The sequence below is a fragment of the Limanda limanda genome, chromosome 14 (assembly GCF_963576545.1).
Source record: "Limanda limanda chromosome 14, fLimLim1.1, whole genome shotgun sequence".
Taxonomy (NCBI): domain Eukaryota; kingdom Metazoa; phylum Chordata; class Actinopteri; order Pleuronectiformes; family Pleuronectidae; genus Limanda; species Limanda limanda.
This window is the reverse complement of record NC_083649.1, coordinates 698,637-714,962: the sequence shown is the minus strand read 5'-3', so window position 1 is coordinate 714,962 and position 16,326 is coordinate 698,637. Positions and strand designations below refer to the sequence as shown.

At 48.2% G+C, this 16,326-nt stretch overlaps 3 protein-coding genes across 4 annotated transcripts; 1 reads left to right on the top strand and 2 right to left on the bottom strand.

Annotated features, from left to right (window-relative positions):
• Positions 1-68: 68 nt before the first annotated feature.
• Positions 69-2,522, bottom strand: rnasekb (ribonuclease, RNase K b). The gene is made up of 3 exons (XM_061086488.1): positions 2,305-2,522; positions 434-516; positions 69-351 (listed from the first exon to the last, which is right to left on the bottom strand). The coding sequence occupies exons 1-3, from the start codon at positions 2,380-2,382 to the stop codon at positions 207-209; spliced, it is 306 nt and encodes a 101-aa protein (XP_060942471.1). The 5' UTR covers positions 2,383-2,522; the 3' UTR covers positions 69-206.
• On the top strand, positions 2,474-5,971 carry c14h17orf49 (chromosome 14 C17orf49 homolog). The gene is made up of 6 exons (XM_061086487.1): positions 2,474-2,888; positions 3,163-3,257; positions 3,955-4,056; positions 4,962-5,191; positions 5,265-5,369; positions 5,498-5,971. Exons 1-6 carry the CDS (start codon positions 2,868-2,870, stop codon positions 5,560-5,562), a joined length of 618 nt encoding a protein of 205 aa, XP_060942470.1. The 5' UTR covers positions 2,474-2,867; the 3' UTR covers positions 5,563-5,971.
• A 3,004-nt stretch (positions 5,972-8,975) lies between these two features.
• LOC133019876 (P2R1A-PPP2R2A-interacting phosphatase regulator 1) lies at positions 8,976-16,228 on the bottom strand. Of its 2 annotated transcripts, none has more exons than XM_061086461.1 (9): positions 15,320-16,228; positions 14,723-14,807; positions 14,176-14,232; positions 14,050-14,096; positions 12,038-12,095; positions 11,750-11,835; positions 11,623-11,666; positions 11,395-11,479; positions 8,976-10,438 (listed from the first exon to the last, which is right to left on the bottom strand). In XM_061086461.1, exons 1-9 carry the CDS (start codon positions 15,406-15,408, stop codon positions 10,315-10,317), a joined length of 675 nt encoding a protein of 224 aa, XP_060942444.1. In that variant the 5' UTR covers positions 15,409-16,228; the 3' UTR covers positions 8,976-10,314. The 2 variants fall into 2 exon arrangements, with proteins under 2 accessions (XP_060942444.1, XP_060942446.1); XM_061086463.1 differs by having other exon boundaries at positions 11,750-11,814; positions 15,320-16,225.
• Positions 16,229-16,326: the final 98 nt, after the last annotated feature.

Genomic DNA, 16,326 nt, shown 5'->3' with positions numbered 1-16,326 from the left:
CACGTGAGTCCAGATGTCTGATCAGTTCAGACGAACCAGGAAGTTACTGAACGCGTTGGACTCGCTCATCGATTACGTTTGGTCACTTTAATAAAGAATCTTTACAGGAATGACAACATCACAACAAACACAGAAGCTTTTACTTTGAAAATAAATAACAGCCTGACGCCGTGGGGGGGGGGGGTGTCAGGCTCCTCGCTGCCGCTCTATGTGACCATGTACTCCTGGCGCTTGTTGAGTCGCACCTGGCAGAGCGAGACGGCGCCCACGGCCACGTAGATGGCGGCGGCAATGAAGCAGTTGATGCCGACCTGGTTGTAGAGAGCGTAGACGTTCTGAGGAGGGAATTTACTGCAGGAGAGAGAAGACGGTTCAGCGTTAGATGATCGACTGTTAATCTGATGGTTGTTCCTCTTCACGCTGCCGGACTCACTCGTTACGGATGTCGTCTTCAGTGAACGGGACGTCCTCGATCAGCACGGCCGACTTCGCAGAGAAGAAGATCCCCAGCATCGCCTGAAACACACAGAGCAGAGGGTCAACGCTAGGCCCCGGGGTCACAGAGAGGGTCAACGCTAGGCCCCGGGGTCACAGAGAGGGTCAACGCTAGGCCCCCGGGTCGCAGAGAGGGTCAACGCTAGGCCCTGGGGTCACAGAGAGGGTCAACGCTAGGCCCGGGGGTCACAGAGAGGGTCAACGCTAGGCCCTGGGGTCACAGAGAGGGTCAACGCTAGGCCCTGGGGTCACAGAGAGGGTCAACGCTAGGCCCCGGGGTCACAGAGAGGGTCAACGCTAGGCCCTGGGGTCACAGAGAGGGTCAACGCTAGGCCCCGGGTCACAGAGAGGGTCAACGCTAGGCCCGGGGGTCACAGAGAGGGTCAACGCTAGGCCCCGGGTCACAGAGAGGGTCAACGCTAGGCCCGGGGGTCACAGAGAGGGTCAACGCTAGGCCCTGGGGTCACAGAGAGGGTCAACGCTAGGCCCCGGGTCACAGAGAGGGTCAACGCTAGGCCCCGGGTCACAGAGAGGGTCAACACTAGGCCCTGGGGTCACCGCTGAGCACCGGGGTCAAAGAGAGGGTCAACGCTAGGCCCCGGGGTCACAGAGAGGGTCAACGCTAGGCCCCCGGGTCGCAGAGAGGGTCAACGCTAGGCCCCGGGGTCACAGAGAGGGTCACAGAGGGTCAACGCTAGGCCCCGGGGTCACAGAGAGGGTCAACGCTAGGCCCTGGAGTGGCAGAGAGGGTCAACGCTAGGCCCTGGGGTCACAGAGAGGGTCAACGCTAGGCCCTGGGGTCACAGAGAGGGTCACCACTGGGCCCCGGGGTCACAGAGAGGGTCAACGCTAGGCCCTGGGGTCACAGAGAGGGTCAACGCTAGGCCCTGGGGTCACAGAGAGGGTCAACGCTAGGCCCCGAGGTCACAGAGAGGGTCAACTCTAGGCCCTGGGGTCACAGAGAGGGTCAACGCTAGGCCCCGGGTCGCAGAGAGGGTCAACGCTAGGCCCCGGGGTCACAGAGAGGGTCAACACTAGGCCCTGGGGTCACAGAGAGGGTCAACGCTAGGCCCTGGGGTCACAGAGGGTCAACGCTAGGCCCCGGGTCACAGAGGGTCACCACTGGGCCCTGGGGTCGCAGAGAGGGTCAACGCTAGGCCCCAGGTCACAGAGAGGGTCAACGCTAGGCCCTGGGGTCACAGAGGGTCACCACTGGACCCTGGGGTCACAGAGGGTCACCACTGGGCCCTGGTCCTTGGATCAGATTATGTTCTGGTTCAGTCACTGAGTTACGAGTCAGTTCTATAGAGAAGGTGGAGCTCGGCCAATGAGAAGAGAGACACTCACAAGGTCAGTGAGGTCACAGTTGTTCCTTTTTTCTGACTCTGGAAAAAGCCACTTCCTGTTCTTAGCAGTCACATGACTTCAACGACTATGAGTCACGTGATTCATGTGGAACCGAATCAGAATGTCTCGATCTCCGTCAATAATCAGCAGACACACATATAGAATATTATATATTCATCGGGCAGCTTACTTTCTGATGACTGGTCATCAGCTGCGTCATGTGACTGAAACGGTTCATCGAGTTTCATCGTGTGATCCGGGCCTGCGGCTCCGTCTATCACCCGGACGGCTCGGTGCTCAGGACCGGGTTCCGCTCCGGGTGATAGACGGAGCCACGAGCTCTGATGCAAACACACGTTTCGTTTTTCTAGAACCGATCGCGTCGCCATGTTCCCTCTGAGCCCCGGACTCCAGGAGCTAGTCGGCCCCGCTCCAGGAGCTAGTCGGCCCCGCGGCTCTTACCAGCATGATGACCCCCCAGATGCTGATCACGATCCCGCAGGCGGCCACCTTCGGCCCGCAGAACAGGAGCGACGGCATGTCGGTGGTCGGTCGGTGGTCGGTCGGTCGATCACAGACGCGTTAGATTCCGACTCATTCAAACCGAGGGACGTGGTGATGGAAGCGGCCGCGGTCAGCTGATCTGCGTCACTCGGTTCCGCTCGGAGCAGCTCGGCCCCTGTCGTGACTCACAGAGAGGCGACCAATGAGAGGGCTCAGACCACAGGCCCCGCCTCTTCCGCTGAGACGGACCAATCCTAGCTGTCGCTGCTTCCGGTTCTCCTCCTTTGTTTTCGTATTTTCGACATTGGCTCCGAACATGAGATAGATTCACGATTTAAAACAACTTTAACGGTGAATCTGCGTTTTTCTGACGGAGCTTCGTTTGAGAATCTCGTTCATTTCCCGATGGAAGCGCGCTACTGAGCTAGCTAACGGTGCAGAAGCTACCTGTGGCTAGCAGCTAGCTGAGCGACTCATTCAGATTCAAGAAGTCAAAGAAGTTTCATCCTCGTAACTTAAAAATGACGTCAGCGTCAGCAAAGGTGAGTCCAGCCTGACGCGTCGTGACGTGTTGCTTTCTGTTGGTGGAACGTTATTAAACATCATGTTGTTACTGAAGTGGATCTGCTGTGTGGAAGTGAGGGATAGCGTGTGCTCTCCTGAGATCCACAGAAGAAGAAGAAGAAGAAGAAGAAGAAGAAGAAGAAGTCTTTAATCCTGTTCTACATTCTAAAGAACCGTGGAACAGACAGGAACCAAACATTGGTGCTCATGTTTCCAGGGGAACAGAGTCAGTGAACTCCTTGTGTCCAACAGGTCGGAGAGATCTTCTCTGCAGCTGGAGCCGCCTTCACCAAACTGGGAGAACTGACGATGCAGCTCCACCCAGTGTCCGACTCCAGTCCTGCAGGGTCAGAGCCTTCTCTTCTTCCTCTGGTGTCGGTCCTTCTGTGACCTTCATCCCTCTGTTCTGTGACCTCCATCCCTCTCTTCTGTGACCTCCATCCCCTCTGCTCTGTGACCTCCATCCCTCTCTTCTGTGACCTCCATCCCTCTGTTCTGTGACCTCCATCCCTCTCTTCTGTGACCTCCATCCTTCTCTTCTGTGACCTCCCTCTGTTCTGTGACCTCCATCCCTCTCTTCTGTGACCTCCCTCTGTTCTGTGACCTCCATCCCTCTCTTCTGTGACCTCCATCCCTCTCTTCTGTGACCTCCCTCTGTTCTGTGACCTCCATCCCTCTGTTCTGTGACCTCCATCCCTGTGTTCTGTGACCTCCATCCCTCTCTTCTGTGACTTCCATCCCTCTCTTCTGTGACCCGCATCCCCTCTGCTCTGTGACCTTCATCCCTCTCTTCTGTGACCTTCATCCCTCCCTTCTGTGACCTTCATCCCTCTGTTCTGTGACCTCCATCCCTCTCTTCTGTGACCTTCATCCCTCTGCTCTGTGACCTCCATCCCTCTGTTCTGTGACCTCCATCCCTCTGTTCTGTGACCCTCATCCCCTCTGCTCTGTGACCTCCATCCTTCTCTTGTGACCTCCATCCCTCTCTTCTGTGACCTCCATCCCTCTCTTCTGTGACCTTCATCCCTCTGTTCTGCTCCTCAGAGCCAAGTGGACGGAGACGGAGATCGAGATGCTACGTTTGGCCGTGCGTCGCTTCGGAGACGATCTGAACAGCATCAGCTCTGTGATCAAAGAGCGAACTGTGTGAGTGGGATGAAGATCTCTCACTCTGCTCCTCTTCCTCACTCACAGGAAGCAGCTGCTCATCATTCACACGTTGATTAAGAAAATCCAAATCTCAGAGAAATACTAAATACAAAATATAGCTTAGCATAAAGACTGGAAACAGATGGAAAGTGTTAGCGACACTTCCAGCTCTCGTGAAGCTGATGATCACATTTGATCTTCTTCTTCCCCACCTCCTCCCTTCTTCACCTCCTCCTCCTCCTCTCTTCACCTCCTCCTCCTCTCTTCACCTCCTCCTCCTCCTCATTTCTTCACCTCCTCCTCTCTTCACCTCGTCACCTCCTCCTCCTCTCTTCACCTCCTCCTCTCTTCACCATTCTCTCTTCCCCTCCTCCTGCTCCTCTCTTCACCTCCTCCTCCTCTCTTCACCTCTTCCTCCTCCTCTCTTCACCTCTTCCTCCTACTCTTCACCTCTTCCTCCTCCTCTCTTCACCCCACCTCTTCACCACATCCTCATCCTCTCTTCACCTCCTTCTCATCCTCTCTTCGCCACCTCCTCATCCTGTCTTCACCACATCCTCATCCTCTCTTCACCTCCTTCTCATCCTCTCTTCGCCACCTCCTCATCCACTCTTCACCTCCTCCTCATCCTGTCTTCACCTCCTCCTCCTCGCTTCACCCCCTACTCCTTTCTTCACCTCTTCCTCCTCCTCTCTTCACCTTGTCCTCTTCCCCTCCTCCTGCTCCTCTCTTCACCTCCTCCTCTCTTCCCCTCCTGCTCCTCTCTTCACCTCCTCCTCTTCCCCTCCTCCTGCTCCTCTCTTCACCTCCTCCTCTCTTCCCCTCCTCCTGCTCCTCTCTTCACCTCCTCCTCTCTTCACCACCTCCTCCTCACTTCACCTCCTCCTCCTCTTCCTCCGCAGGGCTCAGATAAAAACCACGGTGAAGAGGAAGTTGTATGAAGACAGCCGAGTCCCCATTTCCTCTGAATCCCCGAAGAAGAACATCAAGAAATCCACGGTTGCCATGGCGCCGGCCCCCGCCCCCTCAGCACCCGCCATGATTGCCGTGCCGACCCAGCAAGTTGTCGTGGCGACAGGGATGCAGAACAGCCCCTCCCTGGCCCCGCCCCTCAAGAAGCAGAAGACGGCAGGTGAGAAATAACAGGAAGTGACTCCTGTCCAATCAGATTTAGACGTGATGATGACACATGGCTCCGCCCACAGATGTGACTCTCAGCGCTCTGAACGACTCGGACGTGAACAGCGACCTCGTGGACATCGAAGGACTCGGAGACGGATCGTCCAACAAGAAACTCAACTTCGACCAAGGTCAGTTCCACACACAACTTGTTCACGCCCACCAGCTCATTAACATACCGCCGTACATCAGTAACGTTAGCGACACCTTTTCCTCGTCTGAGAAGTGAAACGTGAACATGTGTCTGCTCGTGTTTCAGAGAGTCTGAACCTGGACTCCAGCCTCATCATGAACTCCAGTGACCTCCCGCTTCTCTCCCGCTGACCTTTGACCTCCAGTCATTCTCTCAAACACACAATTCTCGTCATTAGCGTTCATTTAAAAATTCAAAAGTTTTGGTTACATGTTTTATTCTGGATCCAAAGGAAACAGGTTTTATTTAAGTTTCTTCCTTTTGAAAATATTACCTGAGTTTGTTTTTGTCTTTGAAGCAGAAAAATATTTCACTTAGTTTTTTAAAATCAAACAGAAAAGAGAGTTTTTCAATCTGTTGTTAAATCGAGAAGAAACACGTTGAACATCACGTTTCATCCTGTAAGAAGCTCGGAGTCTTAATAACAAATTCAGAAGAAAACTGAACAAAGACAGAAAGTTAGAAAATCTCATGTTTGAACTGTTTGTTCACTGATGTAAAAACATTGTTTTTTTTAGTATGTTAATAAAAAATGAGAAAAATGTCCTTTTCTAATAAAAATTCATCTTTGAAATGGTAAAGACTTTCGTAACTTTTTCCCTTCACTGTATTGAAGTTCTGACAAATGACACAGTTCCTGGTTTGTTTCAGATTTTCTTTTATTGATAGATTGCATATACATTATATTTATTTATAATCCATTAAAACTAAAATTCATCCTGAATCATGTTTACAGCTGAGAGGATGAACACATGAATATAGACTTTACTTATTCTGTTGCATAAAAATACATCTCCGTCTTACTTAGAGAATTTGTCCAAAAGAAAGAAAAAATATTTACACTTTAAAAATACTTTGTGTTTTCATGATGTGCTTTTAGTTCCCTTATTCACGTTGAATAAAACGTCGCAGCCCTTTTATTAAAGTCGGATCTGACTCTGGATGATTTTCGTCATTTTTCAGCACTTAATGAACAATTTGAACTCAAAGATGAAGCTGTTGCTGTAATTCTTCGGTTACAAGTCACGGTTTAAATCATAAACGACACAACGCTGCTCGGTTATATCGAGAAAGCAATCATCAGCTGGTGAAGATGAAATAAAGAAAAAACTCAAAAGACACAAGGACTCTGTACGTTTTCACTTAAAAGTGATAAATAGTTTCAGAGGTTGAGCTTCTTCAGGTGAGTTACATTAATGAGTTTGATAAAACACCAGGCTAGCTCGTTAGCTTAGCACAAAATGTTATGATCGTATCGGTGCTGAGAAATAATTTTGTTTTGCAAGAGTGAAACTTAAATACTGAAGATCCATTGACTGTCTGCATGACCCCCCCCACCCCACCCCCCCACTCACTTCCTGATCAGCACATGGACGAAAACAAAACCTGTCGACGGTTTCATCTTAAATCCACAAGTTTGTCTTTGTGAAGAAAACAAAACAACATCCATCGCGTGTTCGGACAAGAACCTTAAAGTTCTAGAGAGAACATTTTCATGTCATTAGAAATGTTTCAAATCAAGTTATTAGAAATATATATATAGAAACATTTTGGAAACTTTGTAAATGAAACTGAAAGAAAAACTGAAGTTGATTTAAAACGAGACTTTTTGAAGATTTGAGAAGAAAATTGACAAGATAAAAACACATGAAAACTTACTTTATGGCTGTTTTTATAAAACTTATATTTTGGTGTAAAAACTTAAAGCAGAAATTTGCACGAGCTCCCGCAGAGTGAAAACAGTTTGAATGTTGAAAGTGCAAAATTCCCAAAGGTGCTAAAGCTTCAGTCGTTTGGCGACAAACCTCCGGTCAGAGAAACCTTCTTCTTCACAGACTGTTGAAGGTCACGTAGGTTGATGTTCAATGATCTAGGCACAGACTATGTAATGAGATATGGAGCCTATAGGGGGCGATATTAACCAATTAATGAATTGCTTTTACGACGTAGAAAATAATCCAGATAATTTCTATCGTAACGAGCTTCACATTTTAAAGCCTTCATTTGATAAAGATCTGAGGCCGACTCCAAGCTAACGAGGAATATTTACTGTTTTTAGAAGCAGGATAAACTCACTGAGTCACGAGAAATAAAGCGGAAAAACGTAAACATCTGACATGACATGTTTTCCATCATGTGACGGAACCAAAGAAAACAATCTCTAGAACTGCAAAGTCAAGATCACAGAAAACGTCTTATCCGTCTCAAAAGAATAGCTCAACGTTTTTTTAAACGTCAGGAGCGTGAACAAGCAGCGATTTGTTTTCTCACGTGATAAACAGGCGTCAGGTCAGATGAATCTAAAAATCTCAGGAAAATCCAGTCTCAGATCTGACGTTAAAGATGGCAACATGTGGAGGCGTAACCACGGCGACAGCAGAGACACGGAGAAGCCGGAAGCTGCTGCAGCTCGTCTCCCAAACCTTTCATTCAACTTCATCCTCTTCTTTTTAAGGACAAAAAAACTAATTTACAGCTAATGTCAAAAATCCACCAACATGTGAATTTCTTGTAAAATCCAACATGTGAATCACAGGTTATAAATAAAGATGGATATATTAAGTTTGGTTTGAATTAGTTGTTTGATTTTCAACACATAATAAACCAAAGGAAGAAGCAGATCATTTTGTTGAGGGATTGTTTTTGGTCACGGACGTGGGCGTGTCTGTAGAAACGTGGGCGTGTCTGTTGGAATGAAACCACAGAACGACTCACAGCTGCTGATATGTTTGACATCTTTGTATCAATATGGAGATTTCCTGACTATATAACAGTGCAGGAGATATGTGCATAATCTAAGTTCACAACAGTGAACTGTTTCACTTAATTAGAATTATCATCAGTTCTGAATCATTTGAGGCCAACATGAGTTCATATCATCAAGATATGATTAAAGCATCAATGCATAAACTCTTCTACCTGAAAGCAGCAGCTTGGTGAGAGTGAGTCTGATGTGTGTGAACCAGAGGAAGTTTCCTCCTTCTCTCCCTGAGCGTCTGTTCTCTGTGACTCTGCTGAGTGGGCCCCCCCCCCCCCGGTGAGTGGGTCCCCCCCCCTGGTGAGTGGGCCCCCCCCCCTGGTGAGTGGGTTCCATCTCCTGAGAGAAGAACTGACTGAGAGTCACAACCTGTCTCAAGCAGCTGCAGCTGAAGAGTGAAGCTGAACTGAGATCAGTTAGAAACACTCTGAAGTTATTAACAACCAGAGTTTATCTCCAAGATTCAGCAGGAAACTGTGAATCCTGAAGAATCTGAACAGTTTGGTGGATTTGTTCCAGCTGCAGCTCTTCAGGAAGCAGAGGATCATGGGTAATAACCACGACACAGTCAACATATAGATTCACTTAGTTTGTAACAATCACATAAAACACGACAACCAAGTCGGCTTCTGATCTAAACATATGGTTGTTTCTGCAGATTCAATATTTACAATCAAACTGCAGCTGCAGAGCGAATCAGTTGCTCTGGGTCGATATTCACATAAAGAGAATCTATAAACCAACCGAGCGATTTCTGCTGAGCGGACGCCGGCTCGTCCGACTTCCTGCTGGAACAGGAAGAAACTTCAGTCGAACTCCGACACCGAAACCATTCGTTAAAACACGAAAGAGGTTTCTTCAGGTAACAAGAAACTTTGTAGTTTCTTGATTCATTGGATTTTTATACAATAATCCGTGTCGTGATCTTCAGAGACAGACGTGTAGATAACGTGAAATTTAACGACAAAAATAATGACGATGATGATGAAGTGTGTAACCCTGGTTCTCTGAGTTGACGAAGTGCTGGTGTATAGACATCTCTGCTGATCAGTCGATAATAAAGACGGACGACATTTAGGCTCCCAAAAGTGAAGCCAAATCACTGGGATCGCCCCCTGGTGGCTGGCTGCAGTACAGGTCGTTCTTACCTCTCTGATCCGTTTGGTTTAATCAGATATTTGATGATATAAAAACAGGCTGAGACGCTATGATTGACAGCTGACACTGGCTCAGGATTGGTTGAGTGTGTGTGTGGGCGGGACCTTGATACCACGGCTCCACTGCTGCTCACAGTCTGGCTGTAAATGACGTCATCACCACAAGATGGCGGCGTCCATATCGGAGATACTTAAGCCCGTCTTTCTGGCTGCAGATGAAACACAAACCCTCATGATGCCGGATTCCGGATCTTTTCTGGATTAATCTTGATAAAAGTTTTACTGCGTGAAGCTTCTGTTCCGTTAGTTTCCTGTAGGGGGCGACTGGACGTCTGTGGAACCTGAAGTGATTCTGATCAACTTCTTTCAGTCGCTGCGTTTTTGTCTTGATAATAACTCAAGACTTTATTGTAGCTTCTTGGGAAACGTCCAGTGACCGATCAGAGAGGATCTGTGTCTTCATGAAGCGTCGGGACGTCTTCTCTGAACCTCAGGTCCTGTGCTTCTCCACGTGGGAAACTTACTTCCTCTTCGTGTCTGAATGCAACACGTAGATTCTCGGGTTCAGCAGCTCGACTCTGTGACAACAAACCATCTGTAGATGTGCGTCTTCACAGAGACACACTTCCTGTCCCCACGTTCTCCAAACTGTCTTCATGTTGTTGTCATGACGCCGATGAGCGCCAGTCCACTGATTTGAGGGCGGGGCTCCCAGCTCTGGAAGGGAAGGCGTTCTGTTTGTCCAACGTGAGATGAACTGAAGAGTGAAACTGGGATTATATGTTCAAACAGATGATTCAGTCTCAGAGTTTCCATGACAACGAGCACAGCTGAAAGGGAAACATGTCTCGACTGTCACTTCTGAACTTCCTGTGGTTCTTCTGTCCATCAAATGTGGTGACAGGAAGAGGCGGAGCTTACAGCAACACTGGATAAGGTGCGATGAGGGTGGGTGTTGGGGGCGGGGTTTAGTGTCCAGGCTGCTGGGTGGAGCTGAAGTGGGTGAAGGAGGGGGGAGGGGAGAGGGACAGAGGGCTGGACTGAGGACTCTCGCCCCCTGCTGGTGGAGGCTCTGCCGTCGACTGAGAGACACTGAGGAAGAGGAGGAGGAAGAGGAGGAGATTTATTAATCTATTTTATTAATCATTTGTGGGTGTGTGTGTGTACTGGTACAGATATCTTTGTGAGGACCTTTGTGAGACATTTCCAGAGGAGCACAGGACACAAGGTTACTTCATACCTGATATTTATATTTGGTTATATTATAGCCTACAAAGATATGAATGAATGAACCAATGAAATGAAATGGCTTATTATATATGTGATGTAATGTGAGGCGTCTTAAACGGGTTCTGAACCTGAGCTAAGGAAAGAAGGATCCTCCCCGCTCACGAGTGGGAGGAGCCACATGTCCCACACATTTATAATGCAGTACAAAGTTAGGGTTAGGTCTAGTGGGGGGGCAGTGATGTCTGAGCTGAGGTTTGAGCCGTGGAGTCTGTTGCTGTATCGACTGAGCTCCAGACTGAGAGCAGGTGGGAAAGGATGAAGAGGACGAAGGATGCCCCCCCCCACCCCCCCCTCCATCTTCTGTCCACTTTGACCCGTTTGAAACTTTCATGGCAACACAAACGTAAGCAATGAAATGTTCCAGTCACATGATTGGTTCGGCTCTGCTATCACCAACACCATGAGCCCTCTGTCCACAACAACACTCACTATGACTCCGCCCATAACTGTGGATACGTGGTTTATATCATAATCCTATTTATTTATTTTAGACATGTTCAAGCGACTACTGCAATTTTACACGCTTGTCTCTTTTGTTGTCTCTTGTCTTTTGTCTCTGGTCCTCTGCTCTTTGTGCAGTGACCTTCCGATGGGACGTGATGTCCTCACCTGACCCTAACCCGACTGGGATCAGTGAACATGGATCTGCTGTCGGGCGGGAGGAGTTCTGTCCACGTTGTATCGACTCGTCTCGCCCGAGCTGAGGCGTGAGGGAATGTACGAGGTCAGTGAGCGTGTGCTCCAGGTGATGTCCTCACCTGACCGTGTAGCTGCTGCGGTGGGCGGGGTCTGTTATCCCGGCAACAAAAAGCTTCTTCGGGGGTCCGTCCGACTCGACTCCACCTGATCAACCAAAGATCACAGATTAGAAACATGGTAGAAACAACTTGGTTTTTGAAACCAGAAGTTGGGGGTGGAGTTTTAGCTTCCCCTTTGGTCTTTATATACACTCATTAGTTGTGTTGATATCTAAAGAGACTTGTTACCTTTCCTCTTCAGTGGAGTCAGTACAGGAAGCCTGAGTGTTGGTCTGTGGAACAGTGAAAACACGAGTCATCATGAAACAGAAGAATAAAAACCTCCCGTGTTTTAACGTGTTTATCTGGGACGCACCTGAACCTCCGGGTGGGACTGGGGGAGGAGTTTGGTGTGACGCCGCTGTCCTGCGACTGAAACCACTGAAGAAAAGAAAGAAACATCTGGATTCAGTCTGAAACCTCTGATCTGGATTTACACTGAAAGCTCGAAACTGGATCGATCTGAATCTGATCTGGATTCACTGTTTCTGATGTGGATTCAGTTGAAATGGTCTGACCTGGGACAGGAAATGAGGTGAATCAATCGTCCTCACAGGAACCAGAACTAAACACTGCCACAATAAGAGCATGAAGAGATACTCACGGTTGAAGTGTGTTCACGCCACTGACTGATGGGAGGAGCCGGAACCAGACTGGAAGCACTGTGGGAGGAGTTGGAGGAGGGGGAGGAGTGGGAGGAGGGGGAGGTGGTTAGTAACAGCTGGTTTTGTTTAGTTACAGCTGTTACTGGTTAGTTACAGCTGGTTACTGGTTAGTTACAGCTGGTTACTGGTTAGTAACAGCTGGTTACTGGTTAATTAAAGCTGGTTACTGGTTAGTTACAGCTGGTTACTGGTTAGTTACAGCTGGCTACTGGTTAGTTACAGCTGGTTACTGGTTAGTTACAGCTGGCTACTGGTTAGTAACAGCTGGTTACTGGTTAGTTACAGCTGTTATCTGGTTAGTAACAGCTGGTTACTGGTTAGTTACAGCTGGTTACTGGTTAGTTACAGCTGGTATCTGGTTAGTAACAGCTGGTTACTGGTTAGTTACAGCTGGTTACTGGTTAGTTACAGCTGGTTACTGGTTAGTTACAGCTGGTTACTGGTTAGTTACAGCTGGCTACTGGTTAGTTACAGCTGGTTACTGGTTAGTTACAGCTGGCTACTGGTTAGTTACAGCTGGTTACTGGTTAGTAACAGCTGGTTACAGGTTAATTAAAGCTGGTTACTGGTTAGTTACAGCTGTTATCTGGTTAGTAACAGCTGGTTACTGGTTAGTTACAGCTGGTTACAGGTTAATTAAAGCTGGCTACTGGTTAGTAACAGCTGGTTACTGGTTATTTACAGCTGGTTACAGGTTAATTAAAGCTGGCTACTGGTTAGTAACAGCTGGTTACTGGTTATTTACAGCTGGTTACAGGTTAATTAAAGCTGGTTACTGGTTAGTAACAGCTGGTTACTGGTTATTTACAGCTGGTTACTGGTTAATTAAAGCTGGTTACTGGTTAGTTACAGCTGGTTACTGGTTAGTTACAGCTGGTTACTGGTTAGTTACAGCTGGTTACTGGTTAGTTACAGCTGGTATCTGGTTAATTAAAGCTGGTAACTGGTTAGTAACAGCTGGTTACTGGTTAGTTACAGCTGGTTACTGGTTAATTAAAGCTGGTTACTGGTTAGTTACAGCTGGTTACAGGTTAGTTACAGCTGGTTACTGGTTAGTAGCAGCTGGTTTCTGGTTAGTAACAGCTGGTTACTGGTTAGTAACAGCTGGTTACTGGTTAGTTACAGCTGGTTACTGGTTAGTTACAGCTGGTTACTAGTTAGTTACAGCTGGTTACTGGTTAGTAACAGCTGGTTACAGGTTAATTAAAGCTGGTTACTGGTTAGTTACAGCTGGTTACTGGTTAGTAACAGCTGGTTACTGGTTAGTTACAGCTGTTACTGGTTAGTTACAGCTGGTTACTGGTTAGTTACAGCTGGTTACAGGTTAATTAAAGCTGGCTACTGGTTAGTAACAGCTGGTATCTGGTTAGTAACAGCTGGTATCTGGTTAGTTACAGCTGGTTACTGGTTAATTAAAGCTGGTTACTGGTTAGTAACAGGTGGTTACTAGTTAGTTACAGCTGGTATCTGGTTAGTAACAGCTGGTTACTGGTTAGTTACAGCTGGTTACAGGTTAATTAAAGCTGGCTACTGGTTAGTAACAGCTGGTTACTGGTTAGTTACAGCTGGTATCTGGTTAGTAACAGCTGGTTACTGGTTAGTTACAGCTGGTATCTGGTTAGTAACAGCTGGTTACTGGTTAGTTACAGCTGGTATCTGGTTAGTTACAGCTGGTTACTGGTTAGTTACAGCTGGTATCTGGTTAGTTACAGCTGGTTACTGGTTAGTTACAGCTGGTTACTGGTTAATTAAAGCTGGTTACTGGTTAGTAACAGCTGGTTACTGGTTAGTTACAGCTGGTTACAGGTTAATTAAAGCTGGTTACTGGTTAGTTACAGCTGGTTACTGGTTAGTTACAGCTGGTTACTGGTTAATTAAAGCTGGTTACTGGTTAGTAACTGGTTAGTCGTTGGGTTAGTCATTAACCAGGTGAACAGTGATGATGTCACACCTGAGTCTCTGCAGACTTCCTCTCAGCGTTGTCTCCATGTTCTCCTCCTGTGACCAACACAATCAGCTGTTAGTAACATGGTGACTTCAGGTAAGACGAAGGTTTGTATCAGTGTCTCGTCCTCACCTGTCTCTTCTGGTCGGGTCTGTCTCCGCTTAGAGAGAACGGAGAGAGAGGGATGAGCTGAAAGACGACAAGAAACAGAAAACGATGAGATGAACACAAAATGAAGGTTCATCCACATGACTGTGTGTCCACACTAACACCAGAGAACACATGGAAGAGCTGCTCCTGTTCTTCAGAATAAAAGAAGCTCAGCTGTTTGGGATCAGCTCCTTCTTTGTTCAGTTTATTGGCAAACTAAGTCCAGGTGCATCAGCGCCACACACTGTGTGGGTGCACCGGTCCTGGAGGTCCTGCGATACCAGGTCCATTACCCACCATGCTCTTTCAAAATAAAAGCAGCTGCCCTGACTGTTACCAGCTCTTTTTCTTTCAAAATAAAAGCAGCAGAGTGATCCCTTTCAGTGTTTCTACATTAAAACATGACCTGAGATATTTATCACAGTTTCTGAATTTTGTACAAGTGGATTTAATTTAATATTTGTCTCTGATAGACCTTGTTCAGTTCAGACGTGTTAAAGTGCAGATTAAGGTGAAGAGGTTCTCTGACCTGTGAGGGACAGCTGGGGTTGATGGACACGCTGCTGCGTCGGTATCGAGCCGAGGACACGGGACTGAAGACGGTCGTCCCGTCACTGAGACAGAGACAATGAGAGAGAGACACGGTGAAGACACACACAACGAGGGAATCCACATAATGTTGTGTTTGATTTGACGCAGCTTTTGTCACGACACAAACATGAAGCGTACATTTCAAATGACCAGTTGATCTTCTGATTATTTACTCACTTGAAATCAATTGTTAAGATACATTTACACAAACAAGACTTTAGATATTTGAGTTGAAATGTAAATGAAACCACAGCAGCTCACACGTCATAAAATAAGCCAGAAAGATACGATTCCTTCATCGATATTACAACTAAATTAGGAGCAAATCACACATAACAACAATAGTTATGGAACACATTGTTATAATTTACATGTAATTACAAAAATTAAGATTATGATTCCAATGACTAATGAAAAAGGGGAAATAAATGTTTTACTAATCTTTGCCACTGCAGACATAAAAACCTGTAACTTGTACAAACAGTGATCAGCTGTAGAATGAATACAGTAAAGTAGTGTGTGTAGTACCACTGACCTGACACTGGTGATCATGGGGGCGCTGTTGGATCTGCGGAGCGCCCCGCCCCCTGCGCCTGCGCACTGATCCACCTCCATCCGCTCCATGACACGGTGCGCGGGCCCGGCCGCGGCCGCGCGCCTAGCCGGCCTGCGAGCCTCTGAGGGCGGCGTCGGGCTCGACTCGAGGCCGGTAGAAGCCTGAGCCGCAGGCCTCAAAGCCGGGGAGCGGAGTGTGAGAGTCCGCGGGCCGAGGAGCGGAGCCTCCCGCCCTCTACCGCATGTCCCCCCGCTAGCAGCAGCGGAAGTCCCCGCGGCTCAGGGACTTCCAGGGACATTCAGGGACATCCAACCCGCTGAGGAGCGTCGCTCGCGGGCTTCAAGAAGCAGATTGAACGGCTGCGACTAGAACCGTGAAAGCGACTAAAACCCGAAGAATCCGCTGGAAGTTTCCCTCCAGCTGCGAGGGGCCGTCCCGCGAGGCCTCCCCGGCTCCGGGCCGCTCTCAGGCGGGTCCGCGCAGCTCGCTTCTGGGGTCAGCTGCGGAGCGGGCTCGGAAGAAACCTCCAGGCGGAGCAGGGAGACCCGGAGCCGCTGCCCGGAACTGAGCCCTCCGGGGCGGCCTCGGTCCGCAGGAGGAGCCGCTGCCCGGAACTGAGCCCTCCGGGGCGGCCTCGGTCCGCAGGAGGAGCCGCTGGCACCGGTCCGGGAGGAGAACCGAGCACAGAACCGGGAGAAGAACCGGGAGAAGAACCGGGAGAGGAACCGGCAACTAACAGAGTTTGAAAGGTTTTTACAACATAGTCCTTCACCTAATACACGGAGTTCAGCATCTGAGGAAACAGCGCCACCGCCCGGCCACACGGAGAACGGCAGCCTCAACACAGCTCGGACTGTTCATCAACATTAATACTTTAACATTATTAAACATTATCATAAACATGTTCACTAGAGATTCAGATGATTTAAAGTGTAAACTGGAGGTTTGGGCTCATTCACGTTGATAAATGAGGATTTAAATCTACA